Source organism: Lactuca serriola, chromosome 5 (assembly GCF_051521515.1).
Source record: "Lactuca serriola cultivar US96UC23 chromosome 5, Lser_US96UC23_V15, whole genome shotgun sequence".
Classification (NCBI taxonomy): domain Eukaryota; kingdom Viridiplantae; phylum Streptophyta; class Magnoliopsida; order Asterales; family Asteraceae; genus Lactuca; species Lactuca serriola.
In genome coordinates, this window is record NC_136412.1 from 295,470,372 (window position 1) to 295,495,796 (window position 25,425).

Genomic DNA, 25,425 nt, shown 5'->3' on the forward strand with positions numbered 1-25,425 from the left:
GAAGAAGCAGATGAGCTAGATGTCTTTGACAATGATGCTTTTGATTCCATGGATGAGGATTCTGACCAGGACAGGAAGAGAAGAGCAGTTTTGAAACAACTAAGTAAGGAAAAAAGTTGTTCTTTAGGTGAGGTTCATAAGTGTCATTTTAAAATAGGTCAAAAGTATAACAGTAAGCAGGAGTTGAAAGAGAAAATCAAAATGCATGCATTGGAAACAAAAAAGAATATTGCATTTAAAAAAAATGACAAATCCAGATTGAGGGCCATATGTAATGGAGTTGTGGCATTTACTAATGATGGAGTTGGTGGACCTACCCAAGCTGAAAAAAGTAAAGGTAAAATTAAAGGGAAAAGTAAAGGGAAAAGTAAAGAAAAGGACAAACAAGGTGGGACAAGTCAGGAAAAAGCAGATTCTTCTTGTCCTTGGATGTTACATGCCTCGAGGTCTACAGATGCAAGCAGCTGGTACATTAAAACATATGAAGACAAACACACTTGTATGAATACAAGGAAGGTGAGAGCTGCAACAACGAAGTTTATGTCCAAACAAATCATGGATCAGGTAGAATCCAACCCTACTATCCCAGTTAAAGCTCTCCAATAACAATTACAGAAGAAGTATGGAGTGGGCTTCTCAATCCATAAAGTTTGTAGAGCTAAAGCAGATGCAAAAAAGATTGTAGTGGGTGATTACAAAAAACAGTATGAAGTTCTGAGAGACTATATCCTTGAGTTGCAGTCAACCAATCCTGATACCACAGTCAAATTAGAACTTGGAGATGTTTCAGAATCTAATTTGGTGAATTGCACTTCAAGATGTTTCAAAAGAATTTATGTTTGCCTAGGGGGATGAAGAAGGGATTCAAAGCTTGTTTAAGAGATTTCTTGGGGCTAGATGGGGCTCATATGAAAGGCCCTTATCCAGGCCAGATCTTAACTGCAGTTGGATTAGATTCCAACAATGGCATATACCCACTTGCATATGCCATTGTAGAGATTGAAAACTGTGAATCTTGGAAGTGGTTCCTTGAATGTCTTGGTGATGACTTGGATTTACATGCTATGTCTAATTTCAGTTTTGTTAGTGACAGACAAAAGGTAATGGTTGTTTATTTATTATTTTTAATGTTTATTTGTTAATCATGTGTAATTTGTTGCCAGGGTTTGCTACAAGCAGTTAGTCAACTGTTCCCATGTGCTGAGCCTAGGTTCTGTCTCAGACATATACATGAGAACATGAAGAAACAATGGAGAACTAAGGAATATAAAGATCACCTTTGGGATTGTGCCACAGCTACAACAGTGCCAGAGTTTAACCATTTCATGCACCAATTCAGTTTATATGACAAATCAACATATGAATGGTTGAAGTCAATACCACCACAACATTGGGCAAAAAGTCATTTCACAGGTAAGATATTATGACCCTTTTACCCTTTTACCATTTTACCCTTCACATAACATTATGACACTTTTACCCTTTTCTATATAGGGAGAGCAACCACAGACATGCTGTTAAACAACCTTTGTGAGGTGTTTAATGGCAAGCTAGTTGATGGGAGAGACAAACCAATTATTAGCTGCTTGGAGTTTATTAGGGAATATATGATGAAGAGGACATGCAATGTCCTCAAGGTGCAACAAAAGTGTGTAGGCCCACTCACCCCAACAGCAACAAAGATCATGGAGAAGAATGAAGCAGCTGCTACTCAGTACATTGCAGAATGGTGTGGTGATGAAAAATACCAAGTCAAAGGCCCATGGAATGATCAACATGTTGTTGATATGCATGAAAGGGTATGCAACTGCAGGAAATGGGAATTAACAAGTATCCCTTGCAGACATGTGATTTCTGTGTTGTATAACAAAGCAGATCATGGTGAGTGTGTACAAGAGCTCCATACTTATGTCCACAAGGTGCACTGGCTACAAACTTGGAAAACTGCATATGGGTACAAGGTGGAACCAAATTAAAGGTCGGGCACTGTGGCCTAGAAGTGAGTGTCCAATGCAGATCACACCTCCCCCACACCGTAATCAACCTGGGAGACCCAAGAGGAAGAGAAGGCAATCCATGGAGGAGAAAAGTCAAAGCAAGAGTCAAAGTCAGAGTCAAAGGTCAGATGTTGGTCCCAGTGAGATTCATGGTCATGGTCCACATGGTAGTGGGAAGCTAACAAGAAAGTTTGTTAGTGTGACTTGTAGTAAGTGTGGAAACAAAGGGCACAACTCCAGGACATGCAAAGGTCAGGGAGGGACTTAATGGTCTATGTTGGTTTTATCTTTTGGTTTGACTGTATTGAACAACTTTGGTTTGATTCCTAGATGCAGGATGTCTTTTGTTGCAATAACTTTGTTTTCAATTAACTTATGACATGTATTTTGAAGATGGTAATAGGTATTATGTCTTTAGTATGCTTTTGTGTTAACTACATATGGATGCATTATATGTTATCTTTAGAAGATTATGTATGAACAATAGAACAAATCCATAATTGGTCAATAGATACCAAATTTTCATTAACCATTACTTTGCATTACAACAATGTTCCACATTAGCAAAAAAATACTTAAACCAGACACATATACCCCTATCCTATTACAAAAGATAACCACAATCAACCTGTGGACTTACAACAAGAACAGCAACACAACAACAAAAAAAATCCAACTATAGACTAGGTAATACTTCAACATAGTTGCTTGTTCTTTGATCTTCTCCATTGCTTTTTCATGCTTGCTTGCTTGTTCTTTTATATCATCCATTGCTTTTCGTAGCTTATTGATTGTCCTAAGCAACCCTGGTATTATAACTTTGGAACGAGCACACATGGGTTCATCATACCACCCAATAAACCCACATGATGAATTCTTGAAAAAAAAGAAAGAAACATTAGATCATCAGGGAGCAGTCTTCAAAATAAAGTTTAACACACTTACCGGGTCAGGACATCCCCAAAATCGGCGCCTTGGGTTGTTATCTGTCCACGATGTCCGAACTATCGCCCACTTTCTGCAGAAGCACATCACCATTGTCGATGGAGAAGATGAAATCACAGGGGGTGATCGATGGAGAAGATGAAATCAAAGAGGGAGTGATAGTTAGGGCTTGTTGTTGGAGACGAGAATAGAGACGTTGTAGTCTCTTTATGGACTAAATAATAATAAAATAATGAAGAGGCTAGATGAATGGACTAAAATACCCTTAAGTGAGAGGGGCATGGGTAAATTAACGGGAGCTTGGTAACGGCTGTTAAGCCATTGGACTAAACTCGCAACAAATAGAAACTATTGGACCATCTTTGCAAGCCAAACCCATTTTGGACCAAACATGCTAGTTTTGACATACCACAGGGACCAAATTTGCAATTTTGTCGTGATTATTTATGGAATCATATTAAAAAAGTTTAGTTCCACAAATAATGGTATTTAAACAAAGAAAATAGAGGAAAAGAAAGAGACATGCAGGTTTCTATAAGGAATTTTCAATTCAAATAAATATAAATTTCCTTTTAAAAACTCCTTCATTTAACCATTTCCATTTACAAACTTGTGCATTTGACCATTGTACACGATGTTTATTATTTTGTACATCTTAAAATTCAACAAATATTAAATATGCTTTATATAATAGTTAAGATATATATATATATATATATATATATATATATATATATATATATATATATATATATATATATATATACACACACACACAAAACTTCTAGCTTCCAAAATTAATAAATTTTTATAAATCTTTAATTATTCTTTGTGATTTTAAATTATTAATAATGTTTTTTTACAACCGTGACTTTCATGGGTATTAGATTAACCTAATTGTATTAATATAAACATTAACTTAAAACGCGACCAAAAACACCCTTTTCTATAACTCCATATTCCTTTTACATCCGCATCAACTTATACGTTAGTCAACATGTAACACCTAATTCAGGTATTCGATCTTTTCATGTGTTTGATTCAATTTAAATTGTAAAACCTATAATAATAAGTGGTCATAATGTGACGAAGGAAGCCTCATGCGTGTCCATCCTTGCAGGTCACGACGTGACGTCTATTTGGTCACGACATGGGAAGGAGTTAACCCTATTTCCATGTTTTTCGCCCTATTTAAGGGTGATTAGGGGATAGGGTTTGCAAACCCTCAGCCTCCATCACCTTCCTCCTTCCCAAATCAGAGTCAGCTTCCATTTTGACCTTGAAGAGCTCTTTTGGTTGTTTACATCCCTTTGTTGAAGATGAAGGATTCTTTGGTGCATCATCTTGGCAAGAAAGTATCCTCCTCACCACCTTGTATTGTTTTTGGTCCTTTGTAAGTCTTGAAGCTCTTGCATTTCTCATTTAAGCATTCTAGATCTAGGTATTATTCACTATTATTCATGATTGGGTTGGGTAGCATGCATGTGATCCATAAAGTTAACAACTTTATGGATCATTGAGGCCCTTTGTTTAGCATAGGCATCAAATCTGAGGATTGGTGGTGGTTTGGACACGAAACATGAGTGTTGACCTCATTTTTTTTCTTTATTGACCTAGTTATTGTTTAAGTCATGCATTGGACATGCGTGACTAAACAACTATGATTTTTATGGTCCTTTGGGTTGGGGAAAACCTTCTGGAAGGTTTGAAAGTTTTTCTTAAAGGATTAAGAGCTTAATGCTCTAAGCTGTTCAGATTAGGGCTCACGATGTGACGAGTTGTGTGTCACGACATCACGAGGGGTGCTTCCATGACTATTTTGTCTAGACTCTGTCACGACGTGACCCATAGGTGGTCACGGTGTGACAATCAAATGAGGTGGACTTTAGCTTTGAGTTTGACCATGGTTGACTTTTGGGTCAAACTAGGGTTTTAGGGAGTAGACTGAGAGGATACTTCTTTATTTCTGGTAGGTGTCTCGTTGCTCCTGTCTACTATGTGTGTGAGAGATGTGTTATTTTTAGCTGATATTTGCAAGGTGAGTCATTTCACTATAGTTACCTGTGTAGTATTTATGTTTATGACCAACTCGGTCTTAGTTGCTGAGTTTTTTATATGTGAATTAAATTTAAATGCTGATAATTTCGGGATTGCTGAAAATCTCTAGGGTTGCTGATAACCCCTGAAACGTGTTGTTAATCATAGGGCATACCGTTGGCCCATTAGGATTGCTGAAAATCTATAGGGTTGCTAATAACCCATAATTGTTTATTATGTGGTGTTGTATGAATAGTATGGTAAGGACTCCTTAAACTTTATGCTTACAGTTGTCGATTAATGTGTTTTTGGTATTTCTGATGATCGCGGAAAGGCGAAAACTTGACTGTACACTCCGGTTTGCAGATTTCCATGATTCTGAATTTTGATACTATGATAGGGATGATTGTATTTGATGTACCTAGGATTTTTACTAACTTGCTTTTTATGATATTTGAGATTTTTCTATAATTAAAAATAAAAATTTTATGGTAAAAATTGGCATGTTACACAACATTAACCTTCAAATCTGTTAACATTTATTATATTTATATTTGTTTTTTCTTAAACCGTTATGATGTTTATAATATAAGTGTATATATTATTTGTTACTAAATTGTAGTTTATATTATCAAGTGTGTCAATTTGTAAGAGTTTTTCATTTGTCTAATGTTAGGCTATGTTCGATTCGTTACCATGCATGGTAAGTTAATTTATTTTTTGAGTTTTTTTTAGTTGTTATGTTTGATAAACCTAAAAATAGTTTATAAACTAATTTTTAAAAAGCTACACATAATATCGTTTCAACAAGAGATTATTGATTTTTATTCAAGTTTTCCAAATATATAAATATTTGTTTTAATGTTGGGTATTTATTGTATAAAACATTGAAGAATTGTTTTAGAAAAAAAAAAAACATCAAATTAATTTGACTTTATCCATTCACATGTTTTCATACATTGGAAGTGTTTAATCTACCTCTTTTAAATTTATCCATTCACATGATTTAAATTTCAAAATATAAATATCTTAAAAAGTTTAATCTGTCTCTTTTATTTCGTTTATAACAATCGATGCTAGGATTTATTTAGTGTTTATCTCTTATATATAACGATTTATTTTTCAATTGAAATATTCACTAGAAAACGCCACGACTAGTATGGTATTTTAATCTAAAAGTACTTTTATTTGTATATTGATTGATAGCCTTAAAATATAATAATCGTCTTTTAGATTTTTATTTAACTAATTTAAATAACAACAATAGTTATATACATAATAACAATATTTAAATAATATAATACTAATTAAATATATTCAAATCTTGATATTCAACCTCAACCATATATATCTCATTTGCCACTTTAAAGTTCTGGCGTACTGACGCGACGGGAGAGTTATAATCATAAATGATTATTCAGCACTAACACAACCTCTGTCACGAACACAACCTCTATCACGAACCGACCCCAACAGTTCACCCCTGCCACCTCTGTCACCTATACCACTGCCACATCTGCCACCACCACCTCTTCTGCCACCAACCATCATAATCATATCATACATATTTATAAAGCTAGCATTTTTTCTTGAATCTCATGCATTTGAAACCCCAATTTTTAACTTTCTCAAACCACATTCATTTGAAACCTCATTTTTTAACTAATGCAACTCAAAAGTTTTCTTAATTATGATTTAACACTAAAAAGTTTTATAACTTATATTATGTTTAATTAGCATTTAGTGAAAAATTTACTATGAAAAGACTAATCTTTTGTGTCTTTTGTGTTATATAAAATCTTACATGTAAGAAGGATTTGAAGATATTGTGATTCAAAAGTTTTCATATAGTTGAAACATTCACGATCCAAATATGATGATTTGAAGAAATGAGTTATGTCGCATCGATGATAATTGTAATATGATTTTTTCTTTCAACCAAAACAAATGAAACTTTTCTATTCTTTTTTTATAATCAGTTTCTCTTTTAATCTTTATATGTGATTTGTGTGTATTACTCAATCTTGATGTGACTCTCGAAACATAATGTTTTGCTTGGAATATCTTTCTGATTCTTCTTTTTCAAGAAAAGTATTTTGATAGCAGGTTACTGAAAAATTGTCATCAAGTTTCTATGGTTGAATGGTGTTAAATGAAGAAAGAAGATTCATAAAATGGATATAGGTTTTTTAGTTTGAGCAAAGTTGACGAATGTTAGTTTTTTCTTTTGATTTAAATGTATGTTTATGTAACATCTTTATTTATATATTCAACCACCAAATGCTCTTATTTATTTGATTATAGTTTTTCTATTTTGATTATGTTTATTTTCTATTATTTTTTTGTTGGGTTATCCTACACAACATATTTAAAAGACAATATTTAAAAGATACATAATTTTAAACATTTAATATGTAATTATTATAGATTTATCATGATATGTTCTTCATACCAAAGTAATTTATCCATATTACTACGACAAGAATTACATATGATATTTACAAAAATATACATATTATATGTGATTTGTTTAACATGTATAAACGCCTATGTATGTTATAAATTTATAATTAAATATCTTTATGGTTAATAATTGAAGGGATTAAAATGATGCATCAAAACCAATTATTTAGACGAATATAATAATAATAATAATAATAATAATAATAATAATAATAATAATACATTTCCAAGTACTGCATTCGTTTGAAACTCACACTACAACTCAAGAGTTTTCTAATTTATGTATATTTATTAGTTACAACTCAAGAGTTTTTAACTTATGATTATTAATTAGTAATCACTAATAAAATTTTATTTTCCTTTCTTTTATACGGTTGTACAGTTTTGCTCATTAAAAACATTAATGTATTTGAAGATATTTGTGATTTAAATATGAAGAGTTAATATAAATGTTATAATAGATGTTTTAGTATTTTTATGTTATTAAAAGTTATAGTGTTTATTTTTCATATGTTTTTTAATTTTTATTATTCGTTATATATATATATATATATATATATATATATATATATATATATATATATTAATACAAATGTTATAATTGATGTTTTTCTATTTTTATGTTACTAAAGGTTTCGGTTCATATTTTTTTCATACGTTTTGTTACCCGTTATATTATCATTCATTTGATATATAATTTATACAATTTTAAATGGTTTATAAAATTATCAAATAATTGTATATATTACAATGACTTAAAAATTAAACTATAATGTTTAATAAAACTAATATATTAACTATATGTTTGCTTTACTACTAACATTTTGTTTCAAAGTAGAAATATTAAATAATAATTTGATAAAAGTTATTATTTTAACTATATAATTCTATTTTCGCGTAACGCGTGGGGATTCCCCTAGTATGATTACTAAACCTGTGAACAAACATATATTTATAATCATTTATGATTAGACATATACGTACAAACATGTATAACCATATATGATTATACCTCTCTGTCATATAATCATTTATGATTAAGCATACCACGTTGTCGTCAGTACATTGGAGAGTTAGAGTGCCAAATAAAAATTTGTGGCTGAGGTTGAATCTCAATATCTCTAATTTTTTTAGACTTTCAAGCGAACTGTCCTAATATATATATATATATATATATATATATATATATATATATATATATATATATTATTAAAATGTCAAATGAACGAACATATAAACCTCAACTACATACATATTTTTCATCATAGGAAGTTTTCTTTGGCAACACCAAACTATCATATAGAAAGGAGTGTGAAGGTGGACATTGTATTTCCATGACAACACCGGTCCCCTGACCGTGACATGGCATGCCATTTGGCAAGTTCTTTTAAGTGAGTGGGAAATTCAAAATTTTATATTTTTCATCCATTTATTACTAATAATTCAAAAAATGATATGGCATCCCATCCCCCCTAAAAGACAAAATGAATATGTAGTGTGGCGAAGCTGAGGTAGTATACAAAACAATGTTGTGGCAAAATTATTGGGGTTTTTAGGTTACAACAACATTGTACATGCGGAATTTCACTTAACACTTAAAGGTACATGCGACCTAAATGATTCTATGGCTTTTCACAATTAATAGCAACATACTTATGAAACAAAACTAAAACTTTTCCATAATTGAAATCAATAGATATATAACATGCTTTTGTGCTTAATTCGAATTAAATTAATCAAGAGCTTGAAGTCTCTTTGGAAAATTAGCTCCAAAAGTATGGTAGCCTCTAATGCGTCACAACCAAAACTCAAGGAAACCCTATATGTAACATCTCAATTTCCAGGATTTTATATTTTGACCCTTGGTATGAGAATTGGTGGCAAATTTGGTCCCAAATGGCATTTTAATGAAAAGTGGAGGTTACATGTGTATGTTGGGCATACGTTGCGTACATTGTGCGTACATGGTCAGGAGTCAAACCCTATTTAAACATCCTTAAATCTTTGAAACCTCTTCATTCTTCAGCCTCCACCTCTATATTCGACCCTAGCTAACCCTAATCCCCTTTTGAGCATCCTTGAGCCATTAATGTGTGTTTTGGTGTTCATAAAGGAAGGAGAAAAAAAAGGAGAATATCTTAGAAACTTGGAGCAACCTTGGATCTGGAAGTTTTGCACCATCCTACATCTACAGAAGGTATAAAGTTTATACCTTGATGCTTATTTATAGGCTTTGGAAAATCCCATTACATGGCTTGACCAATCAGTTGTTGGCACGTCATCATGACTTAGTCATCAGTTGACACCTTTGCCCTACTTAACAGAGAATGGATGGAATATTCCAATTTCATTAGTATTCCGTTAGGGTTCCATCCAAGTTATAAGTCTTCATAATTCTTGAGCGTTCTTGATCAACATTGAAAATGTGATGAGCATCATGTTGCTTAATTGACTTCTTAGATGTCATCAACTTCCAGAAGTGTTGTTGATCATGTTGAGTACTTTCTTGAATGTTGGAATGTGCTTTGAACTTGAAGATGTACAACTTCTTTTTCAAGATGAACCATGAACGAATTACATGTGCCATTGAGTACTTGGACGTGCCTTCATTTGAGGTTTGGTTTGTGAACTGAGTAGGAATTCCTAGAGAAGGAAATCCATAGTTCACAGGCATTCCAAATTCATCAAACATGGGAAACTGGGTATTTCCCATGAATTGATTGATCATTGGAAACCCAGAGTTTCCCCCAAACATGTGATTCCCTCCTATGGACGGAGAAAAGCTACAATATAGACCAAGAATAGAATTCATATGGTAATTACTATTCTGATACATGAAAGGGTTGGTTTGAACATGTCTTGGTATCATCATTTCAGACAAATCAGGAAGATTGTTAGGTCTGAAATTATTCTGATAATGAAATCGAGTTTGGTTTGGAAATCCAGAATTTGAGAAACCATGATTGGAAGGAGAGGTTCTTTGAGTCCTTGAAGTTTTAGGAGGGCTGGTATGTCTGGTCTTCCCCTGGCTTGGCTTAGTCTTAGGTACTCTCTTGGTCTTCCTATCATTGTCGTTATTTTAGTCTTAACCACTTTGGGTTTTGAAGGATGGATTACAGTTGGACCTTTTTCTTTAGAGACATCAATTTTCTCTTTTCCCTTGTCTTTAGAGACATTAGTTCGCTTTACAATTGTCTCATGTTGTTTAGGACAGGGTGAAGAGATTTTGATTGGAACAAAAGGACTCTTTAGTATTTCAACAACAGTTTTCTCATTACTCACAGTCTTCAAGGTTTCATCCTTTTTGAATGAAATTGGAGACTTCCCAGTCTGTTGTTTCTTAGAATATTTACATCCTAAGTCCTTTGTTCCAGAGACAGAAGCATTAAGAGATGGAAATGTTTCTTGAATGAGGAATTCAATGGGTTCAGCCTTGGAATATCCTATTGGCTCATACGATTTGGGTTGTTTATCACTAGATTTAGAGTCAGGGATATTTGTTTTTTTAGAAGTGGCATCTTCTGAATTGAAACTTTCCATGGTGGGACATTCAAGAGAAAATTCTACTGGAGAGTCAGACTTAGTGTCCACGTCTAGAAGATCATGGGATGATGTGAGTTCCAATGGGATGCTTGAGAATGAAGTGGGAATTACATCAGGACTGCTAGTTACCACCTCTTCTTGATCCTAATTGTCTTCATTGAAGAGACTCGGATCACATGGTAACAATTCTCGTTGAGTATTGAGACCCATGATTTCCTTGTTCATTTCATCATAACCAAGACCATATTTTATCCATGATGGTTTTGGTCCCTTGAGAATGGCATGTGAATTCTGTTCAAGAAGGGTTTTGGATGCCTTATAACTATTGATCTTTGTATTGATTTGTGTGTACATCTCACGATTTTATTTTGCAATAATGTCACGTTGATTCAATACAATTTCATATTGTTCAAATGACATGAGATGTGCCTAAGTTTTATTACAAGGTCATTCTCTAACTTAGCCATATTACATCTTAATTCTTCAAGTTTGTACTGAGTATCAGTCAGTTCATCTTTATAGTAACTGACACGATATTCAGCATTGATGACATATTTTTTGATTATTTCAGAAATATGATCAATGTCATCAAGAAAAGGCTCAATAGTTAAATGATTATCACGAAGCATAAAGTGTACCTTTTCAACAACTTGTTGATGGAGAGGAGAAGGCTCTTTGGCATCATCAGCCATGATGCAGAAGTAGTTCTTGTAGGCTTCAATTTCTTCTGCTTGATCCACTTCATCATCTGTTTCCCAGATTTCGACATTTGGAGTTTCCATGACCATGAAAGCTTTGTCTTTTGACTGCTTCTTGATCTGCTCCGCCTTTTGAAGGTAGTATGCTTTGTCTTTGACCTTCTTGGTTTTCATTCTGCAATCCTTGGCAAAGTGATTTTCACCTTGACAGTTATGGAACCTGATTACTTCATTATCGTGATGGAACTTCAACTTGTTATCTTGAACCCTTGTGTTCATCTTCTGAGAATTATAACTTTCAGAATTTAAATTCTGAGAGTTGAAGCTTTGTTGACTGTTGCTTCCTCCTTAGAAGTTTCCGAAGTTCTGATGATAGTGTTAGGGTTGCTGATAACTTTATGCTCTAAAGTTCCTAGTTGGATGGTTCACAAACTTCTTGAAGTTTGGATTAAACTTGGTCAGGAGTGCCATACATTCATCATATTCCTTTTCCTCATTGATTTGAGGAGATTGCATTGTGGTTCCAATGAAATCTTGATGCTTAGCCATGTACCCATTTGTGATCTGAAGAGGTTGTTGAGTTGCAAGGTAAGGATTCTGGTTGTACTGTTGATCCATACTCGAACTTTGATAAGGATATGCTCCATATCCTTGGTTGGCAAACTGATCGGCAAAGTGATTTGGGATTGGATTGTGATGTGCAATCAAGTTTTGAGAATGATTTCCCATAGGTGCTAAATTTCCCAGGGCAAGTCCTTGGTTATAAAAGGGAGTTGCTTGAGCTAACTTGTTAACTTTCGGCTCCTGTTGTTGCAGTTCAACATACAGATCAAACAAAGACATGGTGTCTAGATTGGTTGTAGTTTGCAGTATGATCATGTGCACTATATCCCATTTTAGAGATAGATTGTTCAAGAATTTCATATTGAAATCCTCTTGCGATCTTTCTCCTTTTAGTTTTTTCACCCCGTTGACAACAATGTTTTACCTAGAATATGCATCGAAGAGAGTTTCATGAGGTAACATCTTGAAGTTTTCCATGTATGTCAACGCAGATTTCTTCCTATTTGCAAGGATTTTATCAGTTCCCTCAAATTGTTTCTTAAGTGCATTCCAGAAATTGAAGGGTGAACTCTTATCTTCATCAAGAAGTTGCTCATATACGTCATGAGGAATTCCGGATAAGATCTCTTGCATTTCCTTAGCCTCAAACTTCTTGATTTTCCTCTCACGAAGTTGAGCACTAGAGGAAACAAATCCAGAGATAACTTTGGAGGTTTCAGGAGAGACATCGGCTCCAGAGACTCTGATTTCCTTCAAAAATTATGAATGTTTCCCACTGGAGATGAATTTCCAGATGTTAGAGTCGTGACCTTCCAGGTAGTATTTGTTGCGATCTGCCCATGAAGTGTATTCACTAGGCACAAGGATAGGTGCACGATTTCCTGCTCCAATATTCTTTGTAGCTGAAACTGAATAGAGAACATTTTGGTTTTGATTCACACTTGCCATTGAGAACATGTGATACTATTTTGAAAATTGAAGAAGTTTTTTTGTGAAAAGTTTTCTAAGTCTCAAAGTCGATCACTCAAGCTCTGACAGCAACTGAAGAAATGAGAAAAATTCAGTAAACCTAGACTAGAATAGTCCAAGTGTTGAAAATACTAAAACAGAGTTTCAGAATCGTCAAGTAGCAAGTAGTGCGGAAAATAAGGAGTTGTGAATCAATCAAGCTAATAATAAAAACGTTTTTTATATATTCAATATCAATGATTCAAAAGTGTCTCATATTCATCAAGAATCAGTTACAAGTGTTTGAATGATAGACAAGCTAAAACACTTAAATGGCTCTCTGAAGACTAGTCTAAGCAACAATTTTGCAGAATGATCTGGAATGAGCAAGGAAGAGAAACTTTATAATGGATCCCAATGGGCCTATTTATAGGCTTTGGAAAAGCCCATGAAATGGCTTGACCAATCAGGTGTTGACACGCCATCATGACTTAGTTATCAGTTGACACCTATGCCCTACTTAACGGACAATGGATGGAATATTCCAATTCCGTTAGGGTTTCATCCAAGTTATGATTCTTCATAATTATTGATCCTTCTTGGTCAACATTGAAAATGTGATGAGCAACATAAGCATCATGTTGCTCAATTGTCTTCTTAGATGTTATCAACTTCCAGAAGTGTTGTTAATCAAGTTAAGTTGTTTCTTGAACTTTGAAATGTGTCTTGGACTTGAAGATGTACAACTGCTTGTTCAAGATGGACCATGGACGAAATTCATGTCCCCTTGAGCATTTGGACATGCCTTCATTGTACATGATGTGCCATGTGTGCAGTCTTGTTGAGCCATCAATGTGATCATGTTGATCCATTGACTTGAGTTGAGCCACCAAGTATTCATGTTGAGCCATAGAGTTATGGATAAGCCAAAAATGTTTCTGATGAACCATCAATATTCCAAATGATCCACCAATATCTTGATGCTTCATATATGATCTAGATGTGCCATCTGAGGTCATGATGATCCAACTTGCTTTCTTCAAGTGCTCCATGTCAACAACAAGTGCTCCATGTGTACATCAAGTGTTCCATCTGTACAACAAGTGCACCATGTTCAACTTCAAGTGCTCTAACAACTGATTCTTCGAACACTTGTTGAATCTTCAGGATCATTTCAACCTGACACATTCTGATAATGTTTGTTAGAGAGATATATAAAAGGACCCAACTTATTTCAATTGAAAATCATTCGATTAGGTGTCTAAGCCCATAACTATAATTGGTATGTACTTGACCCGATAGTAGCATGGTCCTTTTGGGTTGCCTTCACCATAGCAACTTGACTGGATGAATTAGAGAGAAAGAGGTTAATTTTGATTTATCTCTAAATATTATTAAAAGAGAACCCTTAATTCACCAATGAAACAATCAGAGCCCTTGATTGTATCTCAATCATATGATTTCCACCCTTAGATCAAATTGATGACATCATCTTCTCCAAATAAAATTCAAACATTTAATTATAGAATCTTTAAATTTAGCAATTACATTTCAAACACAATTACATTTAATTACAAAATCTTTAATTATAGAATCTATTCATACTTTCTAAAATATATTTCACAATTCGAGCATAATTACATTTAATTATAGAATCTTTAAAATCTGCAATTATGTTATCAATTGAAGCATATCATTCTATTTATATATGAAGTATCAATTTCTCCATAAATCTGGTCAGAAAAAAGAATAGCCGCCCATTTTTCTCCTTTATTTTTTTTCTCTTAAACCAGAATTCCCTAATCCTCTTCGTCATCATGTCAATGGTTGTGCTTCAATTGATGTTTTGTGTGTTCATAACAGAATGTACCACCATAAGGTGGTTGCTTTTTGCTCATGTATTCTTAGAATTTGTGTGTTGCCTCTTCCTTGCATCTCCAATTATCACACCTTTGTTTTGGCATCAAACAAATCTCTACAAAATAAAGCAAGCATCTCCTTCATGACATTTTTTGAAAATATATGTCATCATTAACCCTAATTAATATTGTTCATAGTTTAACTCCCTTATTTATAGTTTTGGCTTCAAAATTCAAACATGTTTAGTTTTTTTCTTTTTAAAAAGATCATTAAATAAGCATATCAATAATTATGTTATCTTTAATATAAATATTATACCAAAAATCTTATGAAATCATCTTAAACAATTTGGGCCAATGATTGTATTTCAATCCTATGTTTTTCACCCTTAGATCAAACTGTTGACATCATTTTCCCAAATGGAATGTATTTAATTCCAATAAAAGCTTTCCAATTATCAAACAAAATTAACTTAAATCCATTGAAATGGAATGTATTTAATTCTAATAAAAACTTCCCATATTTTAAATCTTGAATTTCTAGTTATAAAGATTTTAAAATGGTCAACTTTAAAAACATATTACTAAAAACCATTTCAATTAAGGCATTAAATATCAACCATTAATATAAATCCATTTATATTAGCAAATCATCAATATAAAATCTATTTTTATTAGGAAACCATTAATACCAAAAAATCAGATTCAAATTATCACATACATATACAATTCATCATTGAATCCGCGACTTACACTTACTTTCAATCATTTTTTTTTCTTCAAACCTTCTTCTACAACATCATTCTTATTGCTTATAACTTTGATCATCATTCTCTGCTTCAAACCTTCGTTGTTGTGCACTAGAAGGTCGGTATCTTCTTTCACTTTTTTATATATTCTTTTTATTATTTTTTGTTCCTGTATCAAATATATGTATTCATATATTTCAATTTTCTTTATCACAACTTACATGAAATCGATTAACAACTTTTTTGAAACTTTTCAAATAAATAGGAAAAGCTATTACGTACCTTTAATCCAAAAAAAAATAATGTACTTTGATGGAAATCAGTTAAAACATAATATAGCAAAGTACTTTGATAGAATGACAAATGCACCCTACCCATTTTCCTATGCACGGTAATCAATTTTTTGTGTATTCATTTAACATGATACTTTCATTTTTTATCCGAAGGGTAAATCATTAATTTAGTATGTATAATGTTCATCAGAAGTGTAAATCACTAATTTAATTTAAATTGATCAAATCGTGAGCCGCTACTATTTATGTTTGTTTGATTATCTCAACCTGGTTACTGTTTTTTTGATTTTATATAATATATTAAATTGTTGGCTGAATTACAGGGATTACAATCTTGATATAGAAGTTAAATAATTTGTTAAGATAAATATATGGTAATACTGAATAGAAAATGGAGGATAAGGGTATAATAGGAACAAAGAGATATTTTTTAGTGTTTTAATGTAAATTAATATCATAATATGATGGTTGCATTACAACATTTCTAACTTTAAATTGAAATCATAACTAAAGGTTATTTATATTATTAGATGATTTTTTTAAATGTTAAGTATGATTTTAAGGTTTAGGGCAAAAAGGTAATTTTTTGTGATAGAATAGAGAAGGAAGATTCAAATTTACCTTTTGAAGGTATCAATAAACTCCTAAATTTATGTGATTTATTTTAATTTGATTACAAATTAGATGCAGGAAACCTTTAATTAAGGAAACATAAGGGCAAAAGAGTAATTCAACTTAGGAAACTAAAAAAACATTGGGCCGAAAAAGAAATTCAACAATAGATATTGATATGACACGTATACCAAAATGATTTTTTAGCATGATACTTCCATTTTGTATTCGAAGGCTAAATCATTAATTTAGCATGGACTTTGTTCATCAGAAGGGTAAATCGATAATTTAATTTAAAAATGGATTAAACTGGTTATTCTTACTATTTCTTTTTGTTTGACTATCTCAACTTGGTTACTGTTTCCGAATTTAATGTCGAATATAATAACTTCATATTAAACCATTTTTAGGAATGTACGTGTAAAGTACATTGTTATAACAATATTTTTAACAATAACATGTTGTGATTTTTTCGAGTTCTAAATGTCTTTTAATTTATTTTTTATTCACTATTAAGGTGATGAATTTTATAAACAATTTAATCCATAAAGGGTTAAACTATAATTATTCTAATTTATATATGTTTCTGTATAGTAAATACAACTTTTCAAAGATTGTTTTCTATGACTATGAAAATTATGTTTCTATTTTTGAAATCTCATAAAACAAAGACGTTAGCATCTAAATTAAGAATGATCTTATTTCCTTAGATATAAGATTTACGGTATTATAGACAAATTTTTTATTTGATTCTTAAATTTTCTATGTGGTCATTTTTATATGTTAGAATCAAATTGCATAACTACAATTAACTTTTTTTTTATTAAACTTTGTATGTAGGTATGAAACAACAATTAGTATATTTTTGAAGGAACATTGTTCAAAATAATTTGCATAATTTAAATACATGTTAATTTAGTTCATTTCATATACTTTCCTATAACATTGGATTTTTTTGTCATGTTACATTCAAAAGATAGGTTATTAGAACATGCACCTTAGGTGGTTGACGAAATGTGTCAAAGAATCTGACACAAGTTCTCTACGCTCACCTCACAACTAGGTATATTTTTTTTTTGTTTTTTTTCTAAATTTTTAGCATCATGTGTTTTTGATGTTTGTAACTTTGTAGTGTTACCTGTTTTTTTTGTCTCGTCCTTAAGGTTTTCTAATCTGATAGGGCTTCGTTTTATTATTATTATTATTATTATTATTATTATTATTATTATTGTAAACTATCGATTCAATATTGCACTTTGTTATGACTTTATCAGCGTGATAAGATTCTAATAAATTGTCAATTTCTTGATCTTTTAGAAAAAGATGTTCTAACTGGCTTACCATCTACTATTGTGGTATTCTATTTTCTTGATTAAGCGTTCTATGATTTGGCTATGATGGTTCTTACAGATTATGTTTGGACTGATAATTGTTCCTGCCATCAAAAAATACATCCAACAAAAAATGAAAGACGATTTTTTAAATTAATACTCTCATCTAACTTTAAAGGATCTTTTTTCATCTTTGATGACATGTAACAAAGTTTTGGCTAAAATTTTTAATTTTGTCGGCGTATAACAGTTTATGACTTAAATAATGATATTATATATTTTGGCAATCAGGTTTTTTTCGTTTCTTAAATTATTTTGCAGAAAGTTGTCCAATTTGGTATTACTGATCTCACAAAAAGCTAGTTTCATGTATCTTTTAGCATATCCATTGAGTTTAATAGTAACTCAATAGTTTCTTGTCTATGTTTTTTTTTAAATGTTAAATCTTGATTTAATGAATCCAAGTAAGAAGGTAGTAAAGGTGCAAGGTATTAAATATGGGACGATCATGGCTATGTCAAGCTAAAATAAAATTCTAAAGTAACAAATGTTAAATTTAATAGATAAGCACTTCTAATGCAGAATACATATTATATTTCCGAAATAAATAACCAAAAACTAACCTCATTCCCAAATAAATTACATTTTAACTAACATCAATAAATTATGATTATGGTGTCATGATTTTTAATTATACATTATAGATAGTTCGTTAATATATAGTTAGTATTTTTATATTCATATTGTTTTTGAACTACAAAAACTATATTCAAATAGTAAAAATGAAATGGAACATATACGATGGTAATAATGCAAAAATAACCTTCAGATTTGGTCTGATACAAAAAAGTAGTCTGAAACTTATTTCTAAAAGCAACAAGAAATAACAACGATTTCAAAAAGAAACGAGAAATTGCAACGAACTTTTCAAAACTATCAAGAATGTATAATATAGGATGATAATAATGCTAGAAAAACACAGAGTTTGGTCTTATGTGAAAAAAGTAATTTTATATGAAAGTAGGATTGTAATAATACTAAAAGAACCTATATGTTTTTTATCTGATACAAAAATGATCAAAATATACTTCTAAATTGGTAAGAAATAGCAATGAACTATTAATTCATCTTGTATAACCATTTAATAGCTATATGTAAAAGATATAAATACTCAGCAGTTAAGACCATCGACCTTACTCAAACGTTCGCATACGTCTTGAAGTAAGCATTCATTTCTCCATTATTTTAACATTATCATAAAATAAAAAAAGATATCATCACGAGTTTAAATTGTTTAATTCGTCTCATAATAACAAGTAAGTTGTTTGCCAATTATGTATTCTGACTTTTTCAATGAGTCACGGGCAATATCTAAATCGAGCAAACATAACTGTTTTTATATTTATTTGTTAGAGTTTCTTTAATTTAATATTGTGGGGGGATTATGTGGTTCCTTCGAATAAACATAAATAAGTTGCTATTTTTTGAAATAAACAAATCTATTTTGCAATATAACCATGAAATAAAAATGTATTTTGAAAGTAGATTGTCAATGTTAGATTATACTTGTGTAGACCCATTTTTGTGCATGGTTAGCTATATATAGTTGTTTCCCATGTCACAGGTAAAAAAAGGTTTGAAGGTACTTTGTGATGAGCAATTTCGTTCAACTAATAAAACAAAAAATATTGTCTATGAAAAGGTCCTTCAACGACTATATATATTTACCAACTTCAGTATATTTTCTACACATTGCAATAATACCAATAACCTTGATTTTCTTATAATTATTTTGCAATATCTATATAAAATTATATTTTCTTTATCCGTTCCCTGCGTTTAATGCGGCTCATAATCTAGTTAATATATTATAAGAATGATATATTAATTGAGAAAGCATATTATTTAATTAGTATTGATCAGAAATTAATTTTGAATTAATTTGGTGATCAAAAGAGACTAATTGAATTAAGGGGACTGATATTGTAATTATAAGATAATTGCAAAGTTTGGCTTATGGATCCCTAAGGAAGGGTTGGACGAATTCTATGAGGGATTCCACATAGATTTCGTCTATAGGGCCTTCTGGAAGGATCTTGTGGGCTGCTTGAAGATTAAGCAACTGGATTAGGGTTTTACCTGAAACCATAGTAACTCAACTATATAAGGAACCCCTTTGATCCCTAAAATCGGTCGCTTGAACGCTAGAAGGAATACCAGCCGATTTTGATCCTTCCAAACCTCTCTCATATTCTTCCAACTTGCTACTTGGTGTTTGTGATCCATTTGAGGTGCAACATTTGAGGCACTAGGCTCTTGAAGGACAAGATCTACAAGTCATGATAAAAAGGTATTCTTTTATCCTTGTTTATGTTATGAATTTAGAAAATTGCATGCTAGTTAGGGGTTATGCTTTGGATAATTTGATTGCATGTATAACTTGAGAAAAAACATAGATCTGAAGTATTAGGGTTGCATGTACACCATAGGATTGTTGTAGTGCTAAAAACCCATCAGTGGTATCAGAGCTTAGGCTGTTTTTCTGTTGTATTTGATGTTATGTTAAATTGTTCAAAGAAGAATGAAATCGTTTTCTAGCCCCTGTCTGATGAAATCGACGAGTTGAGGCAACTCGACGAGTCTAATTCCTGACTCTACGAGTTGACTCGTCTGTATGCGGGATTTTCGGAATTTTGGCCTGAATTAGATTTGGATAATTCCCATAAACCATTTTTCCTGTAAAAAAAATCCGATTTTTACATTATGATAATAGATATCCTAATCTAATTGGAGGATAATGGTCAAAATTTAAGATAATTACTAGATTATATGATAAACTAATTATTTGTAAATTTTGAGTTGTAATTATATTGCCAGATAAAGTTAGATTAGGTCAAATTGGTAAAAGATATAATTATATGATTATTTTATTTGTTTTAAATTTGATCTAAAAGGTTTTGAAAAGTTTCAAAAATTGCCCTCAAGTTTTGGAATTTAAAATTTGATTAAAAGGTTTTAAGTTTGAAATATTAAATTCTAAACTCTATTATTTTAAAAGTTTAAAATACAACCCTTATACTATTATAATATTAAAAGCTTAATAATTATGTATATGTATGAGATGAGTCAGTCTTACCATTAGTAGGCTTCATTCACAAAGTCGATCTATAAGGAGGGTATAAGGAAACTGTCTATAAAGTGGCGGTTGAATGGGTGTCCACTCTCACCCACCGCTTCCTTGATTGGTGGAAGGGTCATTAGCCAAACGGGTAGGATAGGACAATTAATTCCTCATAAATAAGTATAATAATTATAAAGTAACTAAATGTTTTTTCATAAATTCCCAATCTTAGTTACTTTAGGCAAAATGTAAAAATGATGCTATTCCATGAAATTGCACTTTGCGCCTTGCAAAGTCGTTAGTGGAGCGTGTGTGGTTAACCGACACACTAACTTGGACTAAAAAGGGTGGCAAAGGGTAGCTCGATGTTCATCATAGATCAATGGAGCGTGTGTGGTTAACCAACATATTGATTAGGTGATAAATGACATCGAGAGTACCAAGTACATTTGCATGGTTATTCACACCTTGTTTGTGATCCTCGGTATCCCAGTCATGAATTTGAAGGGCATAATCGAGATTTAAACATGCCATTGAAAATTTCAATGAATCTCAAAGAATCTACGAATTTTAATTCATTTAAAACCTAATGTTCATTTTTGTTTTTCATGGTGGAAATTGGTAAATCATCAGTTACCTACCTTCAAATATTTTGCAATTGGATTACGGCATCCCTCTTTCGAATTGTAGAATATTGTGTTGGGTCATAGCCTTAATATTTCATTTGGGTGTCATATTAAGGATTCTTATCTAATCTAAACTTTGTCTCTTTTCTTTTTCATATGTCAGGCTTGAACTCCTCCAACACCAACTCCTCGAACCCACTATCTCTTTTGGGTATTTATGGAAGGGTCACATTTGATGGATCCAACTTTAACAATTGGATTCGCAACATCCGCATGGCCCTAAGGTACGAGGACAAGGAAGACATACTCGATAAGGAACTCGTCGAGATAAACGAAACTACTGCTAATCCTAAAGAAATCATCGAGTATAGGGATCGATGAAAAGAAGCGACAAAGGTGTCGTGCATTATGGTAGCCACTATGACTCCCGAGCTTCAAAAGTTCTACGAGGACTATTGGCCTTATGACATGCACCAAGATTTGATGGGAAGGTATCATCAAAGTGCACGTCAAGAGAGGTACGAGATAGTTGCCTCGTTAATCATGACCAAAATGAAGGATGGAGATTCCATCACGACCCACTTGCAAAGAATGCAAAGGTATGTGGATTGTTTTCTCAAGTTGAATGTCAGTTTTGACGAAGAGTTGGCGATTGATATCATTCTCCACTCTTTGCCTTCTTGTTATGATCAGTTCAAGATGACTTATCATATGAACAAGGAGGAAGTGACCTTGCGCAAACTTCAAGGGTTGTTAAGAATTACTGAAACTGGCTTGAAAGGAAAAGTTGTTGCATCAACTCCTACTGTTGTTGCCCCTGTCTTGGCTATTGGGAAAGGGAAAGGGAAGAAAAGGAAATCTCATTCTAAGAGCCATAAGGGAAAGTCTCACGATGGTTCTTCTTCAAGTGGAACCAAAGGTGGTTCTACTGCTCCCTCGTCTAATCCAAAAGATGCAGAGTGCTTCCACTATCATGAAAAGGGGCATTGGAAACGAAGCTGCCCGAAGTATCTGCAAGACATCAAGGATGGTAAGATAAGCCTACCTTCATAGGTATTTGCACTATTCAATCTAATAACTCATAACATGCTAGTTCTTGGGTCCTTGACACAGGATGTGGTTTTCACATTTGTTCTAATTTGTAGAGTCTAAGAAGAAGTAAGGATATTGAGCACGGGAATATGAACTTGATCATGGGGAATAGGCAAGTGTCACATGTCACAAAGATTGGAGTTTACTCTTTATTGCTTAGTAGTGGGTTAGGTTTAGAGTTGAATAATTGTAGCTACTCGTCAGAAATGACAAGGAATATTATTTCATTTCATGGTTTGTATAAACAAGGTTTTAGATTTTTCGTTTAATAATGAAATCGGTTCTATTAATGCTTTCCTTAATGGTACTTTCTATTTTGAAGCATTGCCTTGTAATGGTATATATGAAACTGTGATGGTTGTAAAAAATATATGAAATAATGTATTGCATATTGATTCGTCCAATGGTTTGGACAAGGCATGCTTGTGGCATTGTCGTATTGGACATGTCAACAAGAAGCGCATAGTCCAACTCCAAAAGGATGGAGTGTTGGAGTCATTTGACCTTAGATCCGATGACACGCGCGAGTCTTGTTTACTTCGAAAGATGACTAAGTCACCCTTCACTAGCACTTGTGAAAGTGGTGAGGGATTATTGGATCTCATACACACCGATGTGTGTGGGCCCTTTAGATCCACCACAAGGGATGCAAACCGCTTCTATGTGACTTTTACCGATGATTATAGCAGATATGGGAATATATACTTAATCAAGCATAAGTCAGAAACTTTTGAAAAATTCAAAGAGTTTAAGAAAGAAGTGGAGAATCAATTGGGCAAGAAGATAAAGATGCTCCAATCTGATCGAGGTGGTGAGTATCTTAGTATCAAGTTCCACGGCTATCTTAAGGAATGAGGAATTGTTTTACAATTGACGCCACCCAGGACACCACAACTAAATGGTATGGCTGAGAGGTGCAATCGAACCTTGTTAGACTTGGTTCGTTCCATGATGAGCCAAACTCCGTTACCTATCTCATTTGGGTGGTATGTCTTAGAGACTACCGCCCATATCCTTAATCTAATCCCAACTAAGAAGGTTGCCAAAACACCTCACGATATGTGGACATGGAAGGTTTCCTCGTTGTCACATATCAAGGTTTGGGGTTGTGAGGCTTTTGTAAGACGAGAGACTCATGACAAGCTTGAACCTCGTAGTGAGCTATGTATTTTCATCATTATCCGCAGAATTCCTTTGGATATTTCTTCTATAGACCGAATGACAATTTGTCTTAGTTGCGAGGAGAGGGGTTTTCCGAGAGAGTGAACTCATATGCCAAGAGGACAGTGGGAGGAAAATTGACCTTGAAGAGCTTCAAGAATCAAGTGATGAAGGAACCTCAAACACTAGCGCTCAACCTGAGGAGGAAACTCCGGTTGAACCGATTGACAATTCCTTACCTCTTAGACGTTTTAGTAGAGTTAGTGTTCCACCCTTATTATATGGTTTCCAGATAACTGCTGAGGGTGATACGTTTATTAGTGATGGTACACTAATAAATATGGATGAACCTAACAACTACAAGGAAGCCATGGCAGGCCCGGAGTCTGCAAAGTGGAAAGAGGCGATGGACAGCGAGATTCAGTCCATGTATGACAATCAAGTTTGGAACTTGGTTGACAATGTACCGAGTCGTAAGACGGTTGGGTGCAAGTGGATCTTCAAGAAGAAGACCGACATCGATGGGAAAGTGCATACATTCAAGGAACGATTGGTTGCGAAGGGCTTTTCTCAAACCCCTGGGGTAGACTATGATGAAACCTTCTCACCAGTGGCCAACATCAAGTCTATAAGGGGTATGCTAGCCATAGCTGTGTTTCATGATTATGAAATATGGTAGATGGACATCAAAACTGCTTTCCTTAATGGAAAGTTGGCTGAGGATGTTTATATGACTCGGCCAAAGGGTTTTTTGGATTCAAAGTACCCAAATAGAGTGTGTAATTTTAAGAAATCCATCTATGGATTGAAACAAGCATCTCGCAGATGGAATCTTTATTTCGATGAGAAATTCAAAGAGTTTGGTTTTTCGAGAAGCGAGGATGAGTCCTGCATATATGTCAAAGCTAGTGGGAGTATAGTTAGCTTCTTGGTATTGTATCTCGATGACATATTACTCATAGGAAACGACGTCCCAACCTTGGAGGAAGTTAAGCCTTGGATTGGGAAGTGTTTCGCTATAAAGGACCTCAGAGAGGCTGCTTATATTTTAAGGATAAGTATATTGAGAAATAGGAGTAAGAGACTAATAGGACTTAGTCAAAGTACATACTTGGATAAAGTGCTGAAACGTTTTAGCATGGAGAATTACAAGAAAGGGGAGTTACCGATCCAAAGCAATACCAAATTGAGGAAGACTCAAAGTCCAAGTACCGATGTTGAAATAATAGAAATGAGTCGAGTACCATATGCTTTCGCCGTTGGCTCGTTCATGTACGTTATGACGTGTACTCGCCCTGATCTGGCTTTTGCTTTGCGCATGGTCAGCCGATATCAAGGGAACCTTAATAGAGCTCACTGGATAGCAGTAAAGAACATTCTTGAGTA

At 33.1% G+C, this 25,425-nt stretch overlaps 1 protein-coding gene and 1 long non-coding RNA gene across 2 annotated transcripts; one reads left to right on the forward strand and one right to left on the reverse strand.

The window, feature by feature from the left end:
• The first annotated feature begins 851 nt into the window (after positions 1-851).
• On the forward strand, positions 852-2,265 carry LOC145050656 (uncharacterized). The gene is made up of 4 exons (XM_078998872.1): positions 852-1,100; positions 1,164-1,413; positions 1,495-1,799; positions 1,876-2,265. The coding sequence occupies exons 1-4, from the start codon at positions 852-854 to the stop codon at positions 2,263-2,265; spliced, it is 1,194 nt and encodes a 397-aa protein (XP_078854998.1).
• Positions 2,266-2,511: 246 nt separating this feature from the next.
• On the reverse strand, positions 2,512-3,054 carry LOC145051717 (uncharacterized). The gene is made up of 2 exons (XR_013683785.1): positions 2,943-3,054; positions 2,512-2,873 (listed from the first exon to the last, which is right to left on the reverse strand). It is a non-coding gene; the product is annotated as an uncharacterized LOC145051717 (long non-coding RNA).
• Positions 3,055-25,425: the final 22,371 nt, after the last annotated feature.